At 44.6% G+C, this 22771-nt stretch overlaps 2 protein-coding genes across 8 annotated transcripts in view; one reads left to right on the forward strand and one right to left on the reverse strand.

The window, feature by feature from the left end:
- The first annotated feature begins 77 nt into the window (after positions 1-77).
- LOC117903910 (glutathione S-transferase theta-1) lies at positions 78-2049 on the forward strand. 2 transcript variants are annotated; one of them, XM_034816419.1, is made up of 4 exons: positions 78-231; positions 1029-1172; positions 1244-1666; positions 1735-2049. In XM_034816419.1, exons 1-4 carry the CDS (start codon positions 138-140, stop codon positions 1878-1880), a joined length of 807 nt encoding a protein of 268 aa, XP_034672310.1. In that variant the 5' UTR covers positions 78-137; the 3' UTR covers positions 1881-2049. The 2 variants fall into 2 exon arrangements, with proteins under 2 accessions (XP_034672310.1, XP_034649860.1); XM_034793969.1 differs by lacking the exon at positions 78-231 and adding an exon at positions 775-887.
- A 1854-nt stretch (positions 2050-3903) lies between these two features.
- Positions 3904-22771, reverse strand: part of LOC117903844 — a 49420-nt gene continuing 30552 nt past the window's right edge. For 3 of the 6 annotated variants that reach the window (XM_034816316.1, XM_034816307.1, XM_034816325.1), the window contains 10 exons: positions 11806-12579; positions 11264-11592; positions 11117-11185; positions 10608-11043; positions 10448-10547; positions 10282-10380; positions 9871-10218; positions 8842-9810; positions 6032-7013; positions 3904-5956 (listed from right to left, as the gene is read on the reverse strand). In XM_034816316.1, the coding sequence (XP_034672207.1) occupies positions 4317-5956; positions 6032-7013; positions 8842-9810; positions 9871-10218; positions 10282-10380; positions 10448-10547; positions 10608-11043; positions 11117-11185; positions 11264-11592; positions 11806-12579 (5746 nt within the window). In that variant the 3' untranslated portion in view covers positions 3904-4316. Of the gene's footprint in view, positions 5957-6031; positions 7014-8841; positions 9811-9870; positions 10219-10281; positions 10381-10447; positions 10548-10607; positions 11044-11116; positions 11186-11263; positions 11593-11805; positions 12580-17359; positions 17371-22771 lie in introns of those variants that run through there. The other 3 variants (XM_034816345.1, XM_034816354.1, XM_034816336.1) reach the window with 3 other exon arrangements.

Consider the following 22771-nt stretch of genomic DNA (forward strand, 5'->3'; position numbering starts at 1 on the left):
AGCAGATCGACAAGCATCCAATTTGCCAGCAAACTCGTACTCGGATGTGCATAGGTATATAAGTGGCACCCCTGCAGCTGGAATCAAGCCATTCCGCAGAAGAGTTGAGTCGCGATCACATCAAAACATCAAACAGAATGTCGCGTTTGGCAACATTGTTGGGCCTCAGTCAGGGATCGGAGGATCAGCAGCGACTGCAAATGGCCTTTCAGGAAAGCAATAGAGCAAAAAGTGAGTCCATCCATGAGCAATACGCATAAGTAATAGATAAATATATGGTGTGATCCCATATTCGATTCCGCTAATCATTTCGTGGCTTATTGTGATTTATGAGCAGTGAATGTGTCGCACTTGAGATTGTGCTAATGGAATATTTTCTGTAGTTCAGAGCAATGCAACAATGCATACGCACTTCCACTCCGAAAATATATATTTAGATATATTTTTAGGGTTTTAATTTATCTTTGAACCAGTGGCATAGAACGGAGCACCCAATTCAGCATACAAATTCCAAAGCAAATCATTGTACATATAATTTCAAAGAATAAACGGTTAGCTCCACTGTGCATGGAATTTTTTCCAACCCCTTGAAGACCATTCCCCATTCCGTTCCTCTTCGACACAGCAAGAGATCACGCCAGCTAGCCAGCCAGCCGCTACATTTTGCAAAGCTTTGACTTAAAAGGTGCTTTTCAGCTATCGCAAATGTTTGTCGATAGGCAACGTACTGGCATACGCATGCACGCACGCACCGAAAGCTCGCACATACTCTCTCGCGCTCTCATGCTCTCAAGCTCTCTCTCAACTCTGTGATCAATTGTGGTGACCTAAGCTTTGCTGGCTGAGCTTTGCCTTTGCTTTGCCACAGTCGAATAACTGTGCTTCTGGTGAGTGTGAGTGCTGGTGCTTGTGGTGCCCTCCCCAACCAATTTACCGGTTAGCCGCTGTCGTCTATGCGGAGAGGAGAAAATAATTGTGTGATCTTTGGACTGTTGTTGCAATTCTGTTTTATTTGTTTTCTTGTGCAGCTCCCACCAGGCAGACAACGAACCTGAAGATGTTGCCGATCAAGTACTACTACGACCTCATGTCGCAGCCCTCGCGGGCCTTGTTCATCATATTTCGACTGAGCGGTATGCCCTTTGAGGACCGTGTGGTCGCCCTGAGGAACGGTGAGTGCTGTGCCCCTCACTAATCGTATGTGGCTCCAATCTAATCTTTGCACTTTGTCCCGCCCCCACAGGCGAGCACTTGACCGATGACTTCAAGCGCGATATAAATCGCTTCCAGCGCGTGCCCTGCATCAACGACAATGGCAACAAGCTGGCCGAGAGCGTGGCCATACTGCGGTATCTCAGTGCCAAGGGTAAGATACCTGAGCATCTGTATCCCAAGTATTTTGTCGACCAGAGCCGTGTGGATGAGTTCCTCGAGTGGCACCACATCTCACTGCGCCTCACCTGCGCCATGTACTTCCGCACCGTGTGGCTGGAGCCGCTGCTCACCGGTCGCACGCCCACCGAGGCCAAGATCGAGATGATGCGCATGCATATGGAACGCAATCTGGATGTCGTCGAGGAGGTGTGGCTGGAGAGCAGTGATTTTCTCACTGGACCCACGCTCCGCGTCGCAGATATATTTGCAGCCTGTGAGATTGAGCAGACACGTAAGTGTATTGGATTAATCTGCAATGTGAGTGTACTCTCTGACCCCTCTCTCTCTCTGCGATCTTAGGCATGGCTGATTACGATGTGAGGATCAAGTATCCCAAGATTCGGGCATGGCTGAAGCGGGTGCGCCAGAGCTGCAATCCCCACTACGATGTGGCCCACGAATTTGTCTACAAAATCTCGGGGACGGGTCCTCAGGCCAAGCTCTAAAGCAATACCATCATCACCACCTGTGTTTCCCAGACTGATTGCCATTTTGTACATACATAGAAGATCATTATCATTGTTTTAGGATAGTAACAGAGTCGAAAGGATACAAAGTGTCTTGTTTCTGATTTATTCTTGTACATTTATTCTTAATATTTGTTGTTTCTCTTTATTGTGTCGTCATTTATAGCGTTCTAGAAATCCACAATTATTTGTTTGTTTGAAAAAAAATCATAATAAAAATACAATATACACATATACATACAGTATATGGTAGATGTACATATGTACACATAGGTATATAATATATAATAGAAAATACAATTTTTAAAAAATAACTACCTAAACTCTAACAAAAAATTGGCTTTTATTTAATAATAATATTTATATAGCAACGTTACGCGCTTGGGGGTTTCATTTCTATCATTCGTTTCCTACTCTCCTCTTTCCACGTTCTCTCATTCTCTTCTGGTTCGCTAGAATCCCTTTCCGCTTTCTACATGTTCTTTCCGTGTCGGGTAACAAAACAAAATGCGTAAAAAATATATTTATATAATATTAATAATTGTATGCTTGTTATTGGGGAAAAAGGAGAAATGAAATCATAAATTTAAAATGAAAATAAATTGTATATACAGCAGAATAAAAAATAAAATAAAATAAAATAATGGGTGGATATATACTATACAATGTTCGTGTTTGTGTGTGTGTGTATCTAATTATGTATGTAATGCTACACACAACTATAAGCTAATTTCTTAATTATATATACTTTCAAATTCTTTTTTTTCATTGTCAAAAAAAAAAAAAAAAAAAAAAAGAGAATATGATTCTACAAACCACACAAAAAGTATTTCATAAAATATATATATAAATTTATGCAGTTTCTCTATACTTTGTGTTTGTTTTTTTTATCAAATATAGTCGCTTTATCTCAAGTATGCATCATTTTGAACCAAATATTGTAATATTGTTGCTCAAGTGTCGCCTGTCTGGGGCGGGTTGGAGGATGCTCTGCCTGAGGTTGGAATAAACATACATTTACATTAAATTATATGTATATTTATATATCTAAAACAAATCTTATTCACATGCTTCTGGCAGCACCAACCGTGACTCAAACAAACAAACAAAAAATAAACAAATTTACTTTTCTCTAATCCAAACAAATTTCTATACATAAACAAATCACGATTTTGACAAAAATGTTAAAGCAACTAATTTAAGGCACCAAAAATGGTTATTATGCACTGAATCCTTTGATTTTTCTATCCATTTTTTTCTTCTTATGGCAGGTACACACACATATACATACATGCAGACAAAAAAGAAAACCTAAAAAAAAAACTAAAAAAAATGAACATACAACATATGTACATATGTATAAACAGGAGACTTGAGGATAAGCCCATCTTTGGGTAACAAGAGGTGGGTGGGGATACAAGGATGGAGGCACAGGCACAGGCACACACTCTGGCAGACAGACAGACAGGCGACAACAGAATATAATATTCGGTGTGTTTTTTTTACCTATAAACATAAGCATATGCACATACACATACACACCATATATTTAATGCATGTTTGTTCTTGTTTGCGTGTGTGTGTTTGGGTGTATATGGTTAACAATTTGTTGCATTCGTTATGTATGATAATATTACAAATATATAGTGTATATACTATAAGGTTATTTATGCGCATGGTTTTCTTTTTTTTTCTTTTTTTTTTTTTACTGTACTGTGTATACGGTTTACAAAATAGTTATCTCTCACGCCTCCAACCACTCGCTCTCTCCATCTCTCTCTAATTCGCTGTCTCTCTCTTTGTACCGCTATCTCTGTATATCCACTCGTTCGTCGTTTCTTCCGTCCGTTCCGCTTCGCTTCTCTTTCCTTAGTTTCCATATTGTATGTATTTAGTATATTTGTATTTTGTTTTGTTTTCTTTTGTTTTTTGTGTGTGTTTGAGTGTGCGAATAAATATAATCGATTCTCCTGAAACATTTGTTATTTAGGATTTCTTGTGCTTTTTGTTTTTGTTTTGTTTGCATTCGTTTTGGGAGTTGTGTCGGTCTCTCTCGCTACTGTCTCGCTCTCATCCTCCCATATAGAGTGCCCAAAAAGATCTAAGATCTAAATGGCAAGGACTCCTTTGCACACTCTTATTTGTAGTGTCGGATTTCCGTTTTGTATTCTCGTTATCTGTGTTATCTGTGTGCGTATGTCGTGCCCTGCAATATGTTTCGAAACCTCGACTCACGGACACAACTCCCCATCGATCCTTGTATTGGCATAGATATAGACACATATACATACATACAACATACATATATATCTCTCTCTACATATATGTATACAAACCATTATGTAATACTAATTTAAACTGTTTGCTGCTGCTGCTGCTGTAAGCTCCAAATGATCTCCTCACATATCCGCCGCTCTAGTAGCGTCCGCGATTGATATTCTTAATGCGTATTCCCACCTCCAGGACTTGATCACCTCCGCCTGCAGCAGGACCAGCCACCACATTGGTGGGTGTGCTGCTATTGCTGCTGCTTCCGGATGATGGTGGGGCATTCGATGCACCACCAGCACCTACTCCTGCTCCTGCTCCTGCTCCTCCTGCATTCCCATTGCTGCCATCGCTTTGTGGCGAATTGTTGTTGTTGGTGCTGCTGTTTGAGGAGCCACCGCTGCCGCTGTTACTGGAGCTAGAACTCGAAACAGTGCCGCCGGGCAATGCCACATTCAGATCGCTGGGAACACCGCCCGTACCTGTAACCGCACCCGAAACCGATCCCAATGCCGTGCCCGAACCTAGGCGACGCAGCACTGTTGTGGTGGTTGTCGTTGTGGTTGTGGTCTCCGCAGCCGCAGCTACATTCCCGCCAACGCCGACAACCACAACGGATCCCTTGAGCAGCTGCTGCTGATGATGCCGATTGTGATGGTTGTAGTTAATGGCGGCCAGATCGTGGCCACCATGACCACCGCCTTGGCCTTGAGCTTGACCATGGCCATGTCCGTGTGTGCTGCAGCCCCCATTGGCCGAGTAGTCGTGCGGTCCGCCCACGGTGTGGCGGCGCTTAATGGATCTATTCTGCTTATTCTGGATCTGACGCTTCTTGGTCAGATTCATGTCAGTCTTTTCGTCCTTGGTCAGGCCCGTGGCCAGGGCCGATGATGGTGACTGACAGCAGGCGGCCACCGTTGCCACAGTCGCTGTGGCCGCTCCGGCCGCCGTGGAGCTACTGCTGCTCATGTGTCGCGTCGAATAGTTGCGACAATTGAAGCTGGCACTGCGAAAGAGCCGATGGTCCCGCCGCTTCTTGTTGTAGCGCTCGAGAAAAAACGACGGCGATGGTCGTTCGCCTGCCAGCAGCAGCTTCTCCTTGGGATCGCTCGTGGTTGAGCCCTCCGAATCGTCGTCCTCGGATGCAGCACCACCACCGCCACCAGCACCGGCGCCATGATGTCGCTCGTACGCCTGCGATGTGCTGAATCTCAGATGCATATTTTTGCCGCCACTTGGGTTCCCGGCTCCTCCTCCCGAACTGCGCTGGGTTACGCCACCTCCAGCACTGTTGGTGGGTGTGCCCGCCACTGGGGTGGATCCTCCACCTGTGCTGGCGCTGGTGGGCGTTGCAGCTCCGCTGGCCGGTGCCGTAGCGCTGCCCGGATGTATCTGTATCTGGTGTATGGGCACCGTGGCCGAGTGCTGCAGCTTGTGCGCTGCCTTCAGTAGGCTGGGCGGCAGGGGTGCCACTCCAGCCATAGCCATGGCTTGCTTCATGGTCGTGGGCTTCTCCTCGGCGCCCAGCGTATTGGTGGCCGTGCAGGAGCGGCTCAGGTGCAGCGAATGGGGCGCATCCAGGGGACAGAACTGATGGAAGAGTCGCTCGGGCGACTCATCCGCATAGGGAATGTTCTCAGAGTGCAGATGCAGCGGCTGGCCGAGTGTGTGCCGGCGATTCTTGGGGAATTCCGGTGATCCATTCTCGTCATTCGACTCTGAGCCGCTCCGTAGATTACGCAGCTTGCTGTCCAGCGTATCCGTGATGGTGGTGAGGGACATGGAACCTAAATGCGAACATCAAATGCAGAGATTAAGAGAGAAGTTCCTGCAGCAAGTGCTGGAGCACAAAGGAGACCTACCTGTGTCGCTCAGCCTGCTGCTCGAGTCGTCGTCGGTGAGGAGTATGGATATGTCCACGCTGCTCCGCTGCTGCTGCTGTTGTTGCTCTTTGCCATGTCCCAGGCCTAGGCCCAGACCCAGGCCGAGGCTCAAGGCCAGACTGCTGGCGGAGTCGACGTTCGTTCCAGAGTCCTTCTCGTCCAGGCTCGCTTTGCGCGTCTGCGAGCGAGAGACACCGCCGAGGAACCCCACCCCGCCGCCCATTGTGCTGCGCTTCTTGGTGCCTATCAAGGAGGCTGCGGATGATGCCTTGGACGCCGCTGCTGCCTTTATGGTGGCGGCTGTTGTCGAGGAGCTCGAGCTTGAGGCGCCGCCACAGCTAAACTTTGTGCTGTGGCTGTGACTCTGACTCTGGCTCTGACTGGTGGTGGAGGAGGAGGAGGCTGTGTTGGTGGTGGTCTTGCTGCTGCTGTGCAGCGTGGAGCTGCTGCTGGTGCTGCTGGCCGATACCTTGGTGTAGTCCAGCGACTGAAAGTGAACGGAAGGAGGAGGAGGAGCGGGCAGGATTAAAGCAAAGTCACAAATACTCTGCACAGCCTTGCGCTGCAGTCGTCTTTGTTGTATGGTTTTGTGATTGGTGTTGGTGTTGGTGGTTGTGGTGGTGGTGGTGGTGGTTGTGGTGTTGGTGCAAGTGGAGATGGTGGAGTGGCTAGTGGTGGAGCTGCTTGGACTACCGCTGCTTACCAGAACACTCTCCCCCGAATATGTGTCCGAATTGACGGCACTCCGCTTGCCATGGGTGCGCCGACGTAGCTGTGGAATGAACCGTGAGGTGCGCGTCTCACGCTCTGTGATCCTCTCAATTTTCGATAGATTATGCAGCAGCATGCTCGTCTGATCCTCCTGCGTCTGATGCTGCGGCTGGGCAGCACTGGTCATGGCCGTACCACCACTAACATCAGCCAAATCCGGCAGATTGCCGCCCTCAAAGTAGTATTCATACTGCGCAAGAAGGAAAACATTTGAAATTATATTAAAATTCGGTTATTAATTGTAGTAAAAATGGTGTAGAAAATGCCCTAAAAGAGTGTTCCTTTTGCTGGAACGGAATATACATAAATCAAAAACTAGATTTACTGACACTCATCTGCTTTATGCATCGTAAACCACAGTCAGATTTTCGCCATTCGAAAGACAATGTAATACAATTGTTACAATGCGAGCATACAGATATCTGGATGCAAAACTTGGTTGCCCTATCTCTTATAGTCTCTGAGATCCAGGCGCTCTACAAGACAAACGGACAGACGGACGGACAGACGGACGGACAGACAGACATGGCTATGGATGCCGATCAAGAATACATATACTTTATGGGGTCGGAAACGTTACATACATCCACTCTTCGAGTACCGGGTATAATAAAGAGAGCTGCAAATGAGGAGCTGCAGAAAACATTGGCCCCAGCAGGAACCTAGCAGACACCTGGCCTGTGGTCCAGGTGGTCCATAAACCGGGTCTTTGGCTTTCTGCATGCTGGGGGTGTCTCTTGCAGCTTCTGCAGCTCAGCATTCTTCTGGCTTTGCTCGATTGGAGTCTGGAACTAAAGTCGTATTAATCAGTGGGTTAGACTGAATAAAACTTCGCTTAAACTACCCCTTCATTCATTCATGTTTGGTTATTTGTTTTGTAAGTAAGTAGTTTTGTAAGTTTTGTCAGGAAAGTAGGCGATGCTCAATGTTTTTGTGCTACTCTATACGGAGTTCCCTTATAGAGCTCAGTTTCGTCTGTGCTAGCCAAGCGATAAGATCAAAATCGTAAAAAAATTTCTTATTATTTGTACTTGATTTTTTTTTTGACAGTTACTAGAAATGGCAAACTTCCGTCGACTTGTGAATTACTTTAGTCCCCCGCCAAAACCAACTTATTTGGAATCAATAATGGGAAAGTTAAAAGAGTTAAAAGTTATCCAAACGCAATCGGAAGCAAATCCGGAATTCATTACGAACGTCGTCCAGTGTGGCTCGATGGTTATGCTGTGCGTTCTTATATATTACGCCAATGATCTAATCAAAATGGCAAGACGATTCTACGACGGGAAGAAAGTGCGACCACTAGTGCAGAACGAGGAGCACGGTCTGGAGAACGAGGAGCACGGTCTGGAGAACGAGGAGCACGGTCTGGAGAACGAGGAGGAGTTCGAGGATTAGGAGGAGGAATGCACATCAGAAGATGAAACAGATTACGATTCAACGAACTCGCTCCAATCCTATAAATAGTTATATTTTTTAGTTGTATTTTGTTTGAATTTAACAGTCGTCCAATTTTGGAATTAATATATTTACGATAATATTTTTGGCCAATCGAAGAATACTTTGTTCCTTTTTAACCGCTAATTTCTAGCTTATCCTTGAGTTCATTTTTGGATACAGCAGATTTTCGCCCTTTGTGTGACCACACATGGGGAAATACAATATTCCCTATTTACTCTTCGAGTACCGGGTATAATAAAGTAATTGAGATTCGAGTCAATCCATCAAATAATTAGCCCAAGTACATGCTGACTGAAGGCCTATCCACCAGTGCTGCCAATGCTGTCATATGCTGCATTTATAGGCAGACCAACCTTCGTATGGATTACATTTTCATGCGATGAAGTTTATGTTCTTAGCCAAGACAATGGGCAACAGAAAGAATCTCTGGCATGCCAGATGCAGTAGAAATCTTATAACTCTGTCGAACAACAACATCCTTTCGGCATTTAGTTGCCAATTGCAATTAGGAGCTGCCTGAATTATGCCTTGGCATCGCATATATGTATTTCCCTCACCTGTGTAACGAGCAGCTCAACGATGCGGCACTGATGCTTCATATCCTTAACGGCCGTCTCGAGTGTGTCGTTGGGCGTGCGTATGATCGAGGGACCAAATATGATGGCCAGATTCTTTGGCTCCATGCGGTTTACCTCACAATTGTCACTGACGCGACACAGATGGCGTATCAGATGCTTCATCGTCTCGTATGGATGGCGTGGCAGCGACTCGACAATCTCCCGCAGCAGTACGATCCGCTCCAGGCCGAGCTTCTTGTCGGCCTCAATGAAGTTGATGTAGTAGCTGGCCGGCATGAGGGCGTCGGGCAGGCTGCGTATGAAGAGCTTCAGCAGACTGCTCACCACATTAACGTCCTCCCATCGCACATCGATGGCACAGCTCTCGAACTGAAAGTCCTTGGAGTTCACCAGCTCCGAGAGCTCTGAAATGGCCGCCTTATTGCCGGGTATCCGATAGATACCCACCACACTCAGCCCCTTGGTCTCCACAATGTTGGTGCACACCTCCACGAGATGGGGGACATATGGATTCAGCTTGGACATCGGACAACTGCGCAGCGGCACCCCAATGGAGCCGCACGTCTTGACGGCGCACGACGAGGGCGATGCCAGATCTGTGTGATGATGGGAGACACCGCCACTGCCACCGCCTCGACGGAAGAGTAAGTCCTTCCAGTTCTTTGACTTTGGAGAACCCAAATCCTTATCGGGCAAATGCTTGTGGGAGGACGATTTGCGGGCCTTCATCACCGGCGATATGGAGTCACTGGTGGCAGCCACAATCGCCGCCGCAGCAGGCAACGCTGCCACATGATGATGCCCCTCCGCCATGCCCCCGCCACCCGAATGTGAGCTCAACGGCGAGCTATCCACGCCAGCGCCACCAGACACATCATCCAGATAGTGGCTGGCTGTGGCCACCGTCTTTTGTGGCTCTGCCAATTGTTTGCCCTGCTGCGGTTGGTCCTGAAGATTAGGGTGAGAGTTAAGAGGAAACACACATCAAACTGGCAGCTTTGAGCTTACATTATCATCATAGTTGAGGCTATCCTTCCACTGTAGCAACCCAAAAAGTCGCTTCATCTCGTTGCTGTTCTTGGTCTTGAAGAGTATCTCCGTGTAGGGACCACCGCCGGTGCCAGTGCCAGTGGCAGTGCCGCTGCTGCTGTTGCAGGAGGCTGCCATTGGTTCATTGGCGCTGCTGCTGCCCGATGAGGTCAACTTGTCATGCACATCATCCAGATTGAGCTCATTCCCGAGACTCGCCAAGTGGGCACCGCTCGGCGATGGCTTCGATTGCATGCGTATCAAGTACTTTTTCTTATCCAGCGACTCGTCGAAGAACTTAAAGTTTCTAATATCAAGTTCTATCACCTGCAGGGGCAAGAACATATACATTAAAGCTGATTTTCTTCTTTGTAGATTCTTGGCACTTACATTGTGCTCCGACTTGGCATGACGCCCCGAGTAGATGCGCAGCAGATCGCCCTTGATCTCCAGCTTCACCTGACGCCACGAACGATACTCGGACATGCGCTGAAGGGAAAGTGAAACAAAGTTTTATAGCAATAAGCACAAGCTGGCATCTGTGCTAGACACTTACCTTGCCATTGATGCAGGAGGATTTAATTTCAATTTCCGTCTCAAATGCCTCCAGTTCATTGGGCACATACTTGCCATTCAGCTCGGCATCAATGTGGATGCTTAAATGGAAAATTAAATTGAAGAAAAGAGGGACACGCATGGGGGAGGGACACACTCACCTGCTACGCATATCGCTGCTCATGGAGGCCCTGCGACTGCTGCCATGAGCCGATAGACGCACATCCTCTAGGCCATTTGGTGTCTCAATGAACTCGTGACCGCCGCCAGTGTTGCCGCCAATGACATCGTAGGTGGGATCGGGATGTTCCTCAACCAATGATTTGGTCTTTTGTGGCTCCACAAGGGGTATTGCAACTGGAATTGGTATGGAAGCTGGGGCAACAGTTGCTCCTGTTCCTGTTCCTGCTGCTGCTGCTGCTGTTGCTGCATCTCCTGTGGCTGCTGCATCAGGATTGAATTCGGTCTCGTTATTGGTGGCCCTCAAATAGGAGATCCGACGCATTGGCTTGCCCTCGTCAAAGGAGCTCGAGGACAACGGCTTATAGCGTCTTATCACACCAGCACTTGAGCTGCCAACAGCAGTAGCAGCTGCTGCTTCAGAGACACAGAGAGACAGGATTAGTTTCTGGTTTATTTTGTGGTATTCCCAGTGCAGCTAAAGACTTACCGCTGCTGCTCTCGGAAATATCTGCCAAGGTGGCTCCTGCTTGCTGTTGCTCCGGCATTGCGCTAAACTCTGCCACAGGGAAAGTAGAGAGAAAAAACCAAATTCAAATAGCAAATAGCAATTCCCAAGAATTGGGGCAGAACTCACTGTTAACCACCAACGGTGTGGCGGCATCAATGGTGGCATTAGCCAGCGTTGCCTTATGCAGCTCCATGCGACTGCTCGTCTGTCCATCCACAGTATTCGTGCTCTGCTGCTGTTGCTGTTGCTGCTGATGCTGGTACTTGGCCAGCGGGTGCTGCTGCAATGACTCGTATAGGACACTCTGCTTTTTCACAGTCGAAGCGGCCGCAGCGGCTGCAGCTGCTGCTGCACTTGTGGATGCCGATGCCGCCTCCAAGGCGCTGGTATTGATCGACAGCGGCTTAAAAGGATCAAAACCCATGGACATATGGGACACCAGTTTGCGCTCAAAGCTGTGGCAGAGAGAAGACATTTAATTAGTATTTTCTATGAAGAATTGAAGGAATATGAAGAAATATAAATCCACACTTTACAGAGTGAATATTTTCACACCAAAAGAGAAGCTTGCTCTGTGGCAACAACCGATGGGCGCTGCTGCAAGACTATTGACGATATTTTCTCTTCAAATGTTTCCATTTGTATTCTTTCTTTACTTTTTTACTCACACTTTATTGGTCACTCCGGTCTCTTGGAGTGTCTCAAAGTAATCCAAATCCTTTGAATACTTGGCATTATTATTGATCATCTGCACCTGTCGCTGCTGCTGTTGTGGGTGGTGCTGCTGCTGCTGCTGATACTGTGGATGATTCTGTAGCTGGGTAATGTGATGATAATGTGTGGATGAGCTGGACGATGCTTGTATGGGCACCGTCGAGGAACGTTGCACTAGTTTGCCGCCTGCATAGTACATGTCGAAGCTGCCCTGCTGTTGCTGCTGTTGCTGCTGCTGCTTCATGAGCACCTGATGGCGGCCGCGTGGCGGTGGAACAATTGGAGCACCTGCTGCCACTCCTGGCGGAGTGTGCGAGGGAAAGAAATGCTGATGGTGTTGCTGCTGCTGCTGCTGCTGTTGTGGCGTTTGCTGCTGCTGCTGCTGTTGAGCCGGCGACGATTGCGCCTGATTCCCATTGGTCCCAGGTGTGGTGGTGGAGGAGGAGGAGCTGGAGCTAATGGTGTTGGGCACCGGCGACTTGAGAAATTCCTCCTTCTGCTTGATGGACTCACGCAGCCGGATCATCAGGTCACTGTTATCGCTGCCGCCGCTGGCAACTGCACCACCGTTGCCGCCACCAGAGCCGGAGGCGGCATGGCTCACATACAGGGCCTGACTTAGGGCGCTGCCGGACTTTGATTGCCGTGCAATGGTCGTGGGGCTGGAGGAGGTGGCCGTGATCGAGCCTGTTCCTGATAATACTGTTAGATTCGGCGGCTGATTGGCACTGAAACAATCCAAAAAGAGAGAGAGAGAGAGAGAAACGAGAATAAGTTAAATGATTAAAGAGAGAGGGAGATTAGTAGAGAGTGTTTGTGTGTCTGTGTCTGTGATTCTCAATCACCTCCGCTTGGCATCGGGCAATCTATAGCTGCCGCTCTGGCCAAAGCAGTGCAGCACAGCATTCAGCACATATCCAGCCACTAAAAATAAATACGTTTATACATAATATCTACATATGTACTTATCTGCCTAACTATCTACATATGTATGTACAGCTGTGAAAAAAATAATAGCACCACCACCACAAGTAATTTTCAAATAGTTGCCCAACTCACATTTTTAACTTTAAGGAAACTTTGAGCACATTTTTAGAAAGGGAAGACTCTTACAAATCTGGGAACAACAAAATAAAGCACCTTTTTTGTAAGGCTTTTAAGTTATTTAAGGAACTTTAGTGAAACTCGTAAAATTAGGCGAAAAAAAATAATAGCACCACTTTTGAAAAATGGATTTAAAATTTAAAAAATTACCAACAAGTAATGAATTTCTTAGTTAACACTCTTGAACTATTAATTCTAAATCAATATTTATCATTCAAGATTTAGTTCAGTGGCCTATTTTGGCAACATCAGCTGCGCAGCGTCTTGGCATGGAATCCACTAAGTCCAGGCATAGCTTTTGGGGAGCTTTGGACCAGGTCTCTTAAATTTTGTTCTCAAAGGGATCCGACAGTGGTTGGTTTGGAATCAGCAACTTCCTTCTGGACGTCGGATCACAGATTTTCGATGTGTTTTATGTCAGGCGACTGTGCAGGCCACTTTAACACGTTCAGTGTTGGCCCCGAACCATTCCTTTACTTTCATGCTGGGGCTATTTTCCGTTTGAAAGACCCATACGAGGGGAATTTCGTATTCTGCAAAGGGTAGCATTACTGTCTCCATGAAATTCAAGGACACGTGCTGATCTATGATGGTTTATGGTCAATGTATTGGCCCTACTTCATAGTAAGAGAAGCAGGTCCATACCATTAAATTCCACCTTTTATGTTTAATGGTTTTCTTTGGTGTACTGGTGTTCCTTGAACGTCTTAAGAATGATCGAGATCCCTTTTCAGTAAATAAAACACTTTTTACTCATCTGACATTAAAATTTATGCGCCATTATAGGGATGTCCAATTGGCATGCTTCCTTGCAAACATCATGTGCTTAGTAATTTGTCTGGCGTTTAAAAGTGCGATTTTTTTTGGGCAGCAGGCTTTTAGGCTATGTTGTCTAAGATATTTCCAAACTTTCTAGCCCGTCGCTTTTATTTTAAGCTCTTTTTTTTTTTTTTTTAGCAGGCTTGAAGGGAACCTTCTTGCTCTCGCGAATCAGCCTTTTGACCCTAAAAGGGGTCATAGATCGTTTTCATCCACGTGTTTTACACTTTTCTCCATAGTTTAAGGCGTTTTTAATCATTTTATTGTAACTGCCTACCAATTGACCAAATTCTCTGTAAGTTTTTACGTCAAACATCAATTTTTTGCAAGGGTCGCGCTTTTTCGCATTTCAGAGCTTTCCACGTATTATTGTAATGATTATTATTAGCTTTTATGATAGAAACAATGAAATATTAGTTAAAACTAATAAATACGTGGTTTATACAAAGTCAATTCCGCGAAATTACGGATATTCACTTAAAATAGTGCTAACGGTGCTATTATTTTTTTCGCCATATTCGTGGTATTTTTTCTTAAAGTTAAAAAAAAATATATAAAGACAGAATTTTGAAGAAAGGCAACACTTTGTTTGTTAATGGGGAATACTTAACTATATAAAAAAACTAAAAAATTTAAAAAATCGCAACAGTAATTGCTTTTTTTTTGTCCAAGAACAAAATGTGTTGTAGTGGTGCTATTATTTTTTTCGCAACTGTATGTATGTACATCACAGTGGTGGCCTCCCAGCATCGAAATTTGTACTTAAAATTTGAACACATTTCTGATAATCTTTACAGATTTTTCTTGCACATATCTTTGACTTGCCAGAACTCTTCTTGTGTTAAAAGGGAGACTCAAAGATCACTAACAGAGGACAAAAAGTAACGCGTAGTTTCGTCTGTAATTTGTATGTTTAATTCTCTACTTTTGAGCAAAGAAAAGCACCAGGCACCTGGCATTTCATGGCAAATATTTATCAATTGAATCAGCGATCAGCGATCAACGATCCGCGACAGAAGTTCCAATTTGGCAGTCAACCAAATAGAGTTCCCCCATCAATGTTTGGACACTGTCAATGGGCAGCGCAGGGGCAGGGGCAGCTCTGCTGTGGCACGTGCCATCACCAAGCGCTTTCGGTATGGAGATGGCGAGGGTGAGTGATGATGATGATGATGATGGCGTGCTGTCGTCATACGATGGACGCATGCGCAATACCCTCCGATCGATCATGTATGCTGGTCACGCTCTCTTCTTCAATTCAATTCAAGCCGATTGCCAAATTTCCAAATTCCGTTTTCATTTACACACTTTGAGGCCACCACCGTCATGCCACGCCCCCTTATTAATTTATGAATTTAGCAAAAACTTAATTTTTGTTTTTTGGTTTTTTGTTTTTTGCACACTTGTCTATGGACGTCTACACTTATAACTGCAACTGACTGCAATCGCAAGTTGCACTTAAAGTAAAATCGTAATATGCTTCATATTTTGTATTTATTTATTGTTTTTATGGTTCTTTTGGCTTCCGTTCAGACACCTCGACAGGCACTGACTGGTGCAACTGATCGAACGGTAGGGCAAGTGCCAGGCTTCAAATGTTTATCCCCCGCTGCAGAAAGCAAACAGATTTCGCTTTGATAGCCAGTTGTGTTTGCCGGCCAGAACAGGAACAAACAAAACAAACAAAAACAGGTGTCTCATTCGCAAAAAACGAAAAACTGAAGAAAAAATAAACTTTTAGCTTCGCGACAGGCACCGCCACAAACTTCTGCATCTGCTTTCCGCACTTTTAACACTTTTACTTGCACTTCTGCTTTCGTGCGATAAGTAAACTTTCACACATCCCACCCTCGATTAAAAGTTTTAGTTTTGCAAGAAGCACGCAGACGGAGCAAGATATAGAGAGGAGCGGAGTGGAACTCCCGTGTGCAGCAATTTCCCACCTAAGAGCTTGGCTCTTAATCTAATGGATTCTTTTTTCAAATCAGAATTACAATCACAACCAGAATTAGTACTTATAAATCCAATTTAGTCCCCACAAATGGTGCTAAGGGAAATTATTATTATCAATTGCACCCAGCCAGTTCAGCATTTACTTCCCTGATGGAATTCGATTTATTGAAATTTCATATCCATTTGTAAGTTTGGTAAAGCATAAATAAATGTAGTCAATAATATTTGAAGAGGATTATGCGGAAGTGTTTATATTTGCATAACAAGAACAAATCTCATTCGATTTTTTATTTAAATAAATATTAAATGGTCTTAGTCGGCATTTAATCTGAACAGCAACTTTGACTTAAAATTTAAATAAATGTTCAACAAGAAACAAGTAACAGTCGAAAAGGAAACATTGTTGTGCTTTGTGGGAGGGGGGGGCCTGTCGTTTCAGTTTTGTTTGTGCAAATGCAAGTAACGAATGTCATGGCTCAAGTGCAAAGTTCTCTGGGTTTGTCGAGAGCGTGTGCAGGTGCATGTGTGTGTGTTTCATGTGTGTTCTGTTTCGTTATCGGTCAGCTATGGCCATGACCATGACAGATGGAGAGGAAGAAGCGATGGAAGCTTTGGCCCAAGGCACAGGCGAACCCGAAGCCGAAGCCGAACCCGACCCCAAAACCACCCCATATTCTGTATGCTCCACATCACACTGGATAGGAAGAGGTGAGGAGGCGAGGGGGTGGAGCGGGAGGTACAAACATAGTACCAGGTATTACACGCTTTTCCTATTCCGGCTCGTGTCAAAGCTAATGACCATGACCATGACCAGGACTCATGGACTTGCCATGCACTCTCTCTCCCACTCCCACTCGCTGTCCACTTACACCTACCTACCTACCTACCTACCTACATGTGTACAGTGCGGCCTGGCCCTCAGTAAACTGTGCAAAAAGCCAAACAAATTAGATTTAGCCATGGGGCATAAAAATGGTGGCAAGAGCCGCAACAGCAGCAGAAGCCGAAGCAGAATCAGCAAAATAATTCAATTTCATGTGACACAAGGATGCCAACAGACTGGTTGGCAGAAAGAAAGTAGGGGGAACACAGGGGAGAAGGAATGAGAGAGAGAGAGAGAGAGAGAGAGAGGCGAAGCGGAAGAAAAGCAGATTGAGAGCATAGCAACATTTGCCTGCGGTTATGCACCGGAAAATGGAAAATTAGTTTTACTATTCCATCCCCGTCTCCGTCTCCGTCCCCCTTCCACAACCTTTGCACAACCTTTGCCCTCTCAAGTTTCTCTCTGTGTTAGAGAACACAGAAACTCGCTCCTACCTGAGGGCACATCACAGATTGTGAAATGAAAGTTCAAAGTTCTATAAATAGTTGACAGGCATACGCCGGGTATACATATGTATGTACATATGTACAATGTGTGCATGTGTGCGAGTGTTTGCTAGGAAGGATAGTTAATTCAATTTCGCTTCTAAAAGCCTTTCCCACACTCAAAACTCAACTCAAAAGCCGATGAAGGAGAGACCGACAGACAGACTGCCGATGACGGTCAAGGTTAAAAGTTAATGAATAGAATTATCTCTGCGTCTCTCTACCTCTACCTATGCCTCGCTGTGTGTCTGTTACTATTGCTGCTGCTGCTGCTGCTGCTGCTACCTGTCCACTTATTTCTTCCATATTTGGATCATATTTCAAGTCGCAAAATAATAGAATATCACCATCTCTGTCCCCACTGCACACATTTCCATAGCCTAGCTTTTAGGGCAGCAACACTGACAGCAGCAACAGCAGGAGCACATAAGCAGCGGTCGAATATCAGCAGCAAAATGCAGGCAATCCACCAGCAGCACGCTGAAGATAACAGCACAGACGGGAGCAAGAACCGGCGCACTATGGGGCATTTGTCCACTTTTTGTGGCATTAATTAATAACTTCCAAACGAAACATTATTTTTTGATTTAGTTTTTTGATATGAGTTTATAATAGTGAAAGGAAGGTATGTTGAAAAAATGGGCTTGGCACCGCCTTTTCTTCAGGGTAAAATCGAATTTTTATTTTATTTTTAAATTGAATTAAACAAATAATGATGGGAATATGTAAAGCAATGCCATATTAAACTAAAAAAGTTGTGCCGGATTTTTAAAAATTTTAAAGTAGAAGATAATCGGATTTTTACATTGACTTCCTTTTATACGGCAAGCAGCTTCTTTTCTTTAATTTGTTGAATGTTGGACACAATAGCACTGCACGTCAGTGCAGATATACTGGAAATGTCTCAACGTTATTATAATTGCACGATTGAGCACGAATTGATCCAATCTGCACAGTTTTTACGATTTGTTTCAATTTTTCCGTGGAATTGTTCAATTTAATCGACAAACCGTGAAAAAAGTTCTTCAAAGGGTCTACAAATATCCCTTATCGGTCTCAAAGCTAGTGACAGGTATTACCACTTAAATGCAATGCAAATCGACATCTTCTTCCACAACTTTCTTCTTCACTGAGTTTAACATTGCAAACAACTCCGAATTTCCAAACTTTAGGTTATATAACGAAAACTTAAATATCTCCGAAGACGCATAAAAGCGCAAGAAAAAGTAACATAAATTGGATTAAGAATTGAAAACTCTACAATATCTATGCAGTTTATTGCTTCCGGCGGGAACCGAACACTTTGTAAGTCTATTCAAAGACAAATTTTCGTCATAAATATGGACTTGTTAAAAACTAGTCATTAAACATATTATGAGGTTAATTTTTTAATTTCAAACTCACAAACAACTTTTTAATACCTGTCTGAATCAAGAATGTTGTAAAAAATTTACTTAAATTGGTAAATTTAGCAATTTTTGCACTTTAAACTTCATAAAAAAAATCAGTTTTCCGATAACTTTATATTGTTCGTAGCAAACAGCTGACTTTAACAGCTGTTATCTTAACAGTGGTGCGCAATGTTAATTTTCTGGGTATGTAACATTACGGACTGATGTTATCCCTATGAATATCCGTTAAAAAAATATTACTTTTTTGACTTTTGACAAATGAGTTTCGGCCAGGAAAAGTGGTCAAATGCCCCATAGTGCGGCGACAGAGATGTAGTGGGAGAAGTGCAGAGCCAATTGCTGGCAGAGAGAGAGAGAGAGGAGGTCGCAGGAGGAGAGAAGAGCTGCAGAACGGCAACGGCGAGTGGCAGAGAGCGGTGCCAGCAGAAGCAGTAGGCAGCGAAGCTCACTGTAGGAATTGGAGTAGCTGCCGAGAGGGGTACAGAAGCAGCAGCAGCAGCAGCAAATTCAAGTAGCGACAGCGACAGCAGCAGGTAAACGGTACTAACGGTAGATTCATTGGATCGGGGCGCGAGCTTTTTGCCCCTCCAGCAAGTCTGGGTGTGCCTAATGTGTGTGCGGGTGTGTGTGTTAGTGCGTATGTGCACGCTTAAATAATAATCTATGCATAAGCTCCACTACACGCACACGGGCGGCCACTCAATTGACACGCGCACACCAAAGGACACTCATATAGGACACAGGCAGCCAGCAGGGCTCAGCAAATCCGATTAAGATTACCAATTATGAAGTACCTAACATAAAGCCACGCGCGTTGCAAAAAATGTTCCTCAAAAGAAAAGAGAATCGTTCATTTTTTTGCACTAGATAGCTTTACTTATCATAAAACAAAAATAATTAGAAATTGATATCAAAGAATGCTTTATGGAATTCGCCAGACAGAAAGTCAGGAACCGTAAAAAAATACACAAATCTCTTTTCCAAAATACCTAACGAATGAGGAATTCGCCGCACATATTTCTATCCAGACCCGTCAGCTTGAAGTTGAATTTCAGCTATCGTCAACAAATTGTAGAATCAACAAATTTGAAATGGGCCGCCTGGTAGGCAAATTTAATCTAAGTACGAAGGCCAAACAAATTTAGCCACGAAATTGAGACTTAATTTCATGTGAATTATTATTACGTATGGATAAATTTATGTAATTTTCTATAGATGTACATATGTACATATGTGTGCGCACCTAGCGTTTACATGTAACTATTCTTATGTTCACGGCTGTGCATATGCATATGATCCACCGAAGATTGTCACAAGTGTGACTCTTACATGTACAATTCAATTCGGTTCGGTTCGATTTGATTCCGCCCACACATTCTGCCGTCATAAGCTCTCGCTCTCGCTCTCCCCTGTTCCTCTCTATTCACACTGTCTCCACTCTCACACCGCACTCTCTATATCTTCTCTCGCCCAACACCTATTGTTGTTGTCTTATCGATGAAAGGCAGCAGCGGCAAGCGGTGCGAATGAGCTGTATCTGTATCTATGGAGGCCATACCACTCGCTCACATGGATTGGCAACGGCACACACACACTCCCCCATCCCCTCTTCTCTGTTACGTTCTCTCTCTCTCTCTTTTTCTATCTATTGCTCCCCATTCTGTGGAGCCTGTGTGCTGGTGTGTGTGCGGAATTTCGCGCTTTATTGTCCGATTGTTGTATCTCTCTGTGTGTTGCACACTGAACCTATTCATTGTTGGGCCTCTTGCGCTCATTGTTGTTGCTTTTGTCATCGGTTATTGTCTGATTTGCGTTTTTCCAACGATTGCGGGACTCTCTTGCGACTCTTTGCAATTAACAAGTCATAAATAAAAAATTGTTGACACATTTGATAAGCAACAAAAGGGCCCAAAGGTGGGGTGGTGTGGGGCCAGGGGAGGAGGTGGAACCTGTCAACAGCACACAGACACATACAAACATATGTATGCATGGCAGGCATACACCCACGCTCCACCACCCCTTCGCCCCATCTCTACCGATAATCAGTTACTTGGTGTGAATGATTTTGATATCGATTTCGCTGCCGCTGTCATTGAAACTGCGACGACGCCTGCGTCAGCAGCAGGAACAGCAGCAGCAGCAGCAGCAGCAGCAGCAGCAACAGCAGCACTAGCGACGCTGCAGCGACATCAATTCCTCAATTGGCCCATTGTCCTCCACTCTGTCCTTCGCTGCTCGAATGCAGCCAACAGTTTGGGGTCGGGATCTCATATTTTCAAGGCTTAAAGCGACAGAGAAAGATGTGGAATCAGCTGATTATCTCCTGCAAAAGCTGAGAGTGAAAGAGAGACGCTTCCAAAGCTTAGCTTTCGCTTCACTCTCATGCAGTCTTGTAACGTCCATGATCACCGAATCAATGTACACTTTTCACTCTCTCGAGTCTGTATGTGCATGATCACTTGATGCTCTCTCCCACCATAGCGAGATATCAGCTGTGTGGGAAGGAGAGTACCGATAGGTAAAAGGTGAGTGTGAAGGAGAGAGTCGAAGACAAATGTATCAGCTGATCGACGGATTTGTTTTTCTAGGTGTTTAGGAAGATGATCACTTAATTGTTGCTCTTCTCCCTACAATAAAGGGAACGAGTGGCACTGAGCGGCAAACAGCAAGACAGAATGAACGTGCATAATACCACTGAAAATGATGATTGTTTGCAACTGATTTTTAACCTTTCATTCTAACCTTTTCTTCAAAGACGAGCTCTTTTCTTCGACCGACATTGCAGAACCTTTACATGTACATATATCCGTAGAACACTTCGCTGTGGATTCTCCTGTCTGAATGACGTTTTGTTTTGTTTCATTTGTTTGTTTTTTATGGTCTTTAAGTTCAATCAATTATTTTGAAACAATCTCAAACTCAACTGGAACAAAATGAATGCCTGCAGATCAAATTATTTGTTTTCGAAAATTAATTAGCTGCGTTTCAAAAGTGCACAAAGCTTTAAAACACTATTTAGGAAGCTTGTAATGTAAAATATTCAAATAACCAGTAATTAAAAGTGGACAAATCTCTTATCCATTCAGTCGGTAGGAACTCCAAGCGAGTGGTCAAACATACATATGTATCATCATCCATCATTGGAAAACACTTGAACTTTGATATAATGATTAGTGTCCGATATCTAATTTATTTATGTTTCAAGGTCTCTGAAGATGGTTATTTCTTATACGATGTTTAGTTAATCTTTGTGGGGCTCTCTGGTCACACTCGTTTTTACTTTCATCATTTATCACTTGAACAAAAACAAAAAGCAACCACAGCGATATTTGCATAGTATAATAAATCAAACAATTCAAGAGAAAATCTATAAACAAACAAAATGGATAAACAACAAAAATGAATGCAAATTAACTCACGAGATATCCCCCCTCCAAATAAAAAGAGTATACAAAATTGTAAAACATAAAAACAAAATAAAACAGTATGGAAATGTAACAAATATTTTGCTTGCCGCGGGAATCACAAAATATGAAATCTGCGCGCTCCGCTTGCCGTCGTCGACTAAACTAAAGTACAGCGCAGAGTCCATGCAGCTAAACTAAAATCAAAATACAAAAAAAAAACAACAACAAAAAATACAAAATAAGAAGAAACAAAAATGAAATAACAGAAATTGGCTTTGTGTGTGCATGTATGAAATTCATATTAAACGGCATAGGAGGCACCGCGACTGAGGACTGAGGCAGAAGCAGCAGCAGCAGCAGCAGCAGCGGATAAACGAACCCGAGCAGAGGAGACACTGTCACTGCCAATGGGAGAAACAGGCAGGCGGTAGAGGCAGAGGCGGTGGCGGAGGTGTAAGCAGAGACAGCGACATAGCAGAGTGCCGTGGCGTAGCGTGGCGCAGCGCAGGCAGAGGCTCAGAGCACAGGCAATTGAAAGAGACCCATTGAGTGGGCAACGCACAACGAGCTTACGTACGCGAACCACCGGCTAGAGATGGGCGCTCGGGTCGGGTTATCATCATCGTGGAACCCGAAGCGACACGAGAACCGGAGGCATAACGCATAACGCACGACGTAGCTACTCGTCGTAGCTCCTGCAGGTTGCCATTCCCACTCTCATCCACTCACAGGTAAACTTGATCTACTCAAAGCCACTCTAATGCTATTCCACAGATGACGATGAAGCACGCACAAGAGTTTTGGCAATTCATCAATCATAATTATAATGTATATAAAATGTAATACATGTAATTATA

Source organism: Drosophila subobscura, chromosome A (assembly GCF_008121235.1).
Source record: "Drosophila subobscura isolate 14011-0131.10 chromosome A, UCBerk_Dsub_1.0, whole genome shotgun sequence".
In the NCBI taxonomy this organism is placed as follows: Eukaryota; Metazoa; Arthropoda; class Insecta; order Diptera; family Drosophilidae; genus Drosophila; species Drosophila subobscura.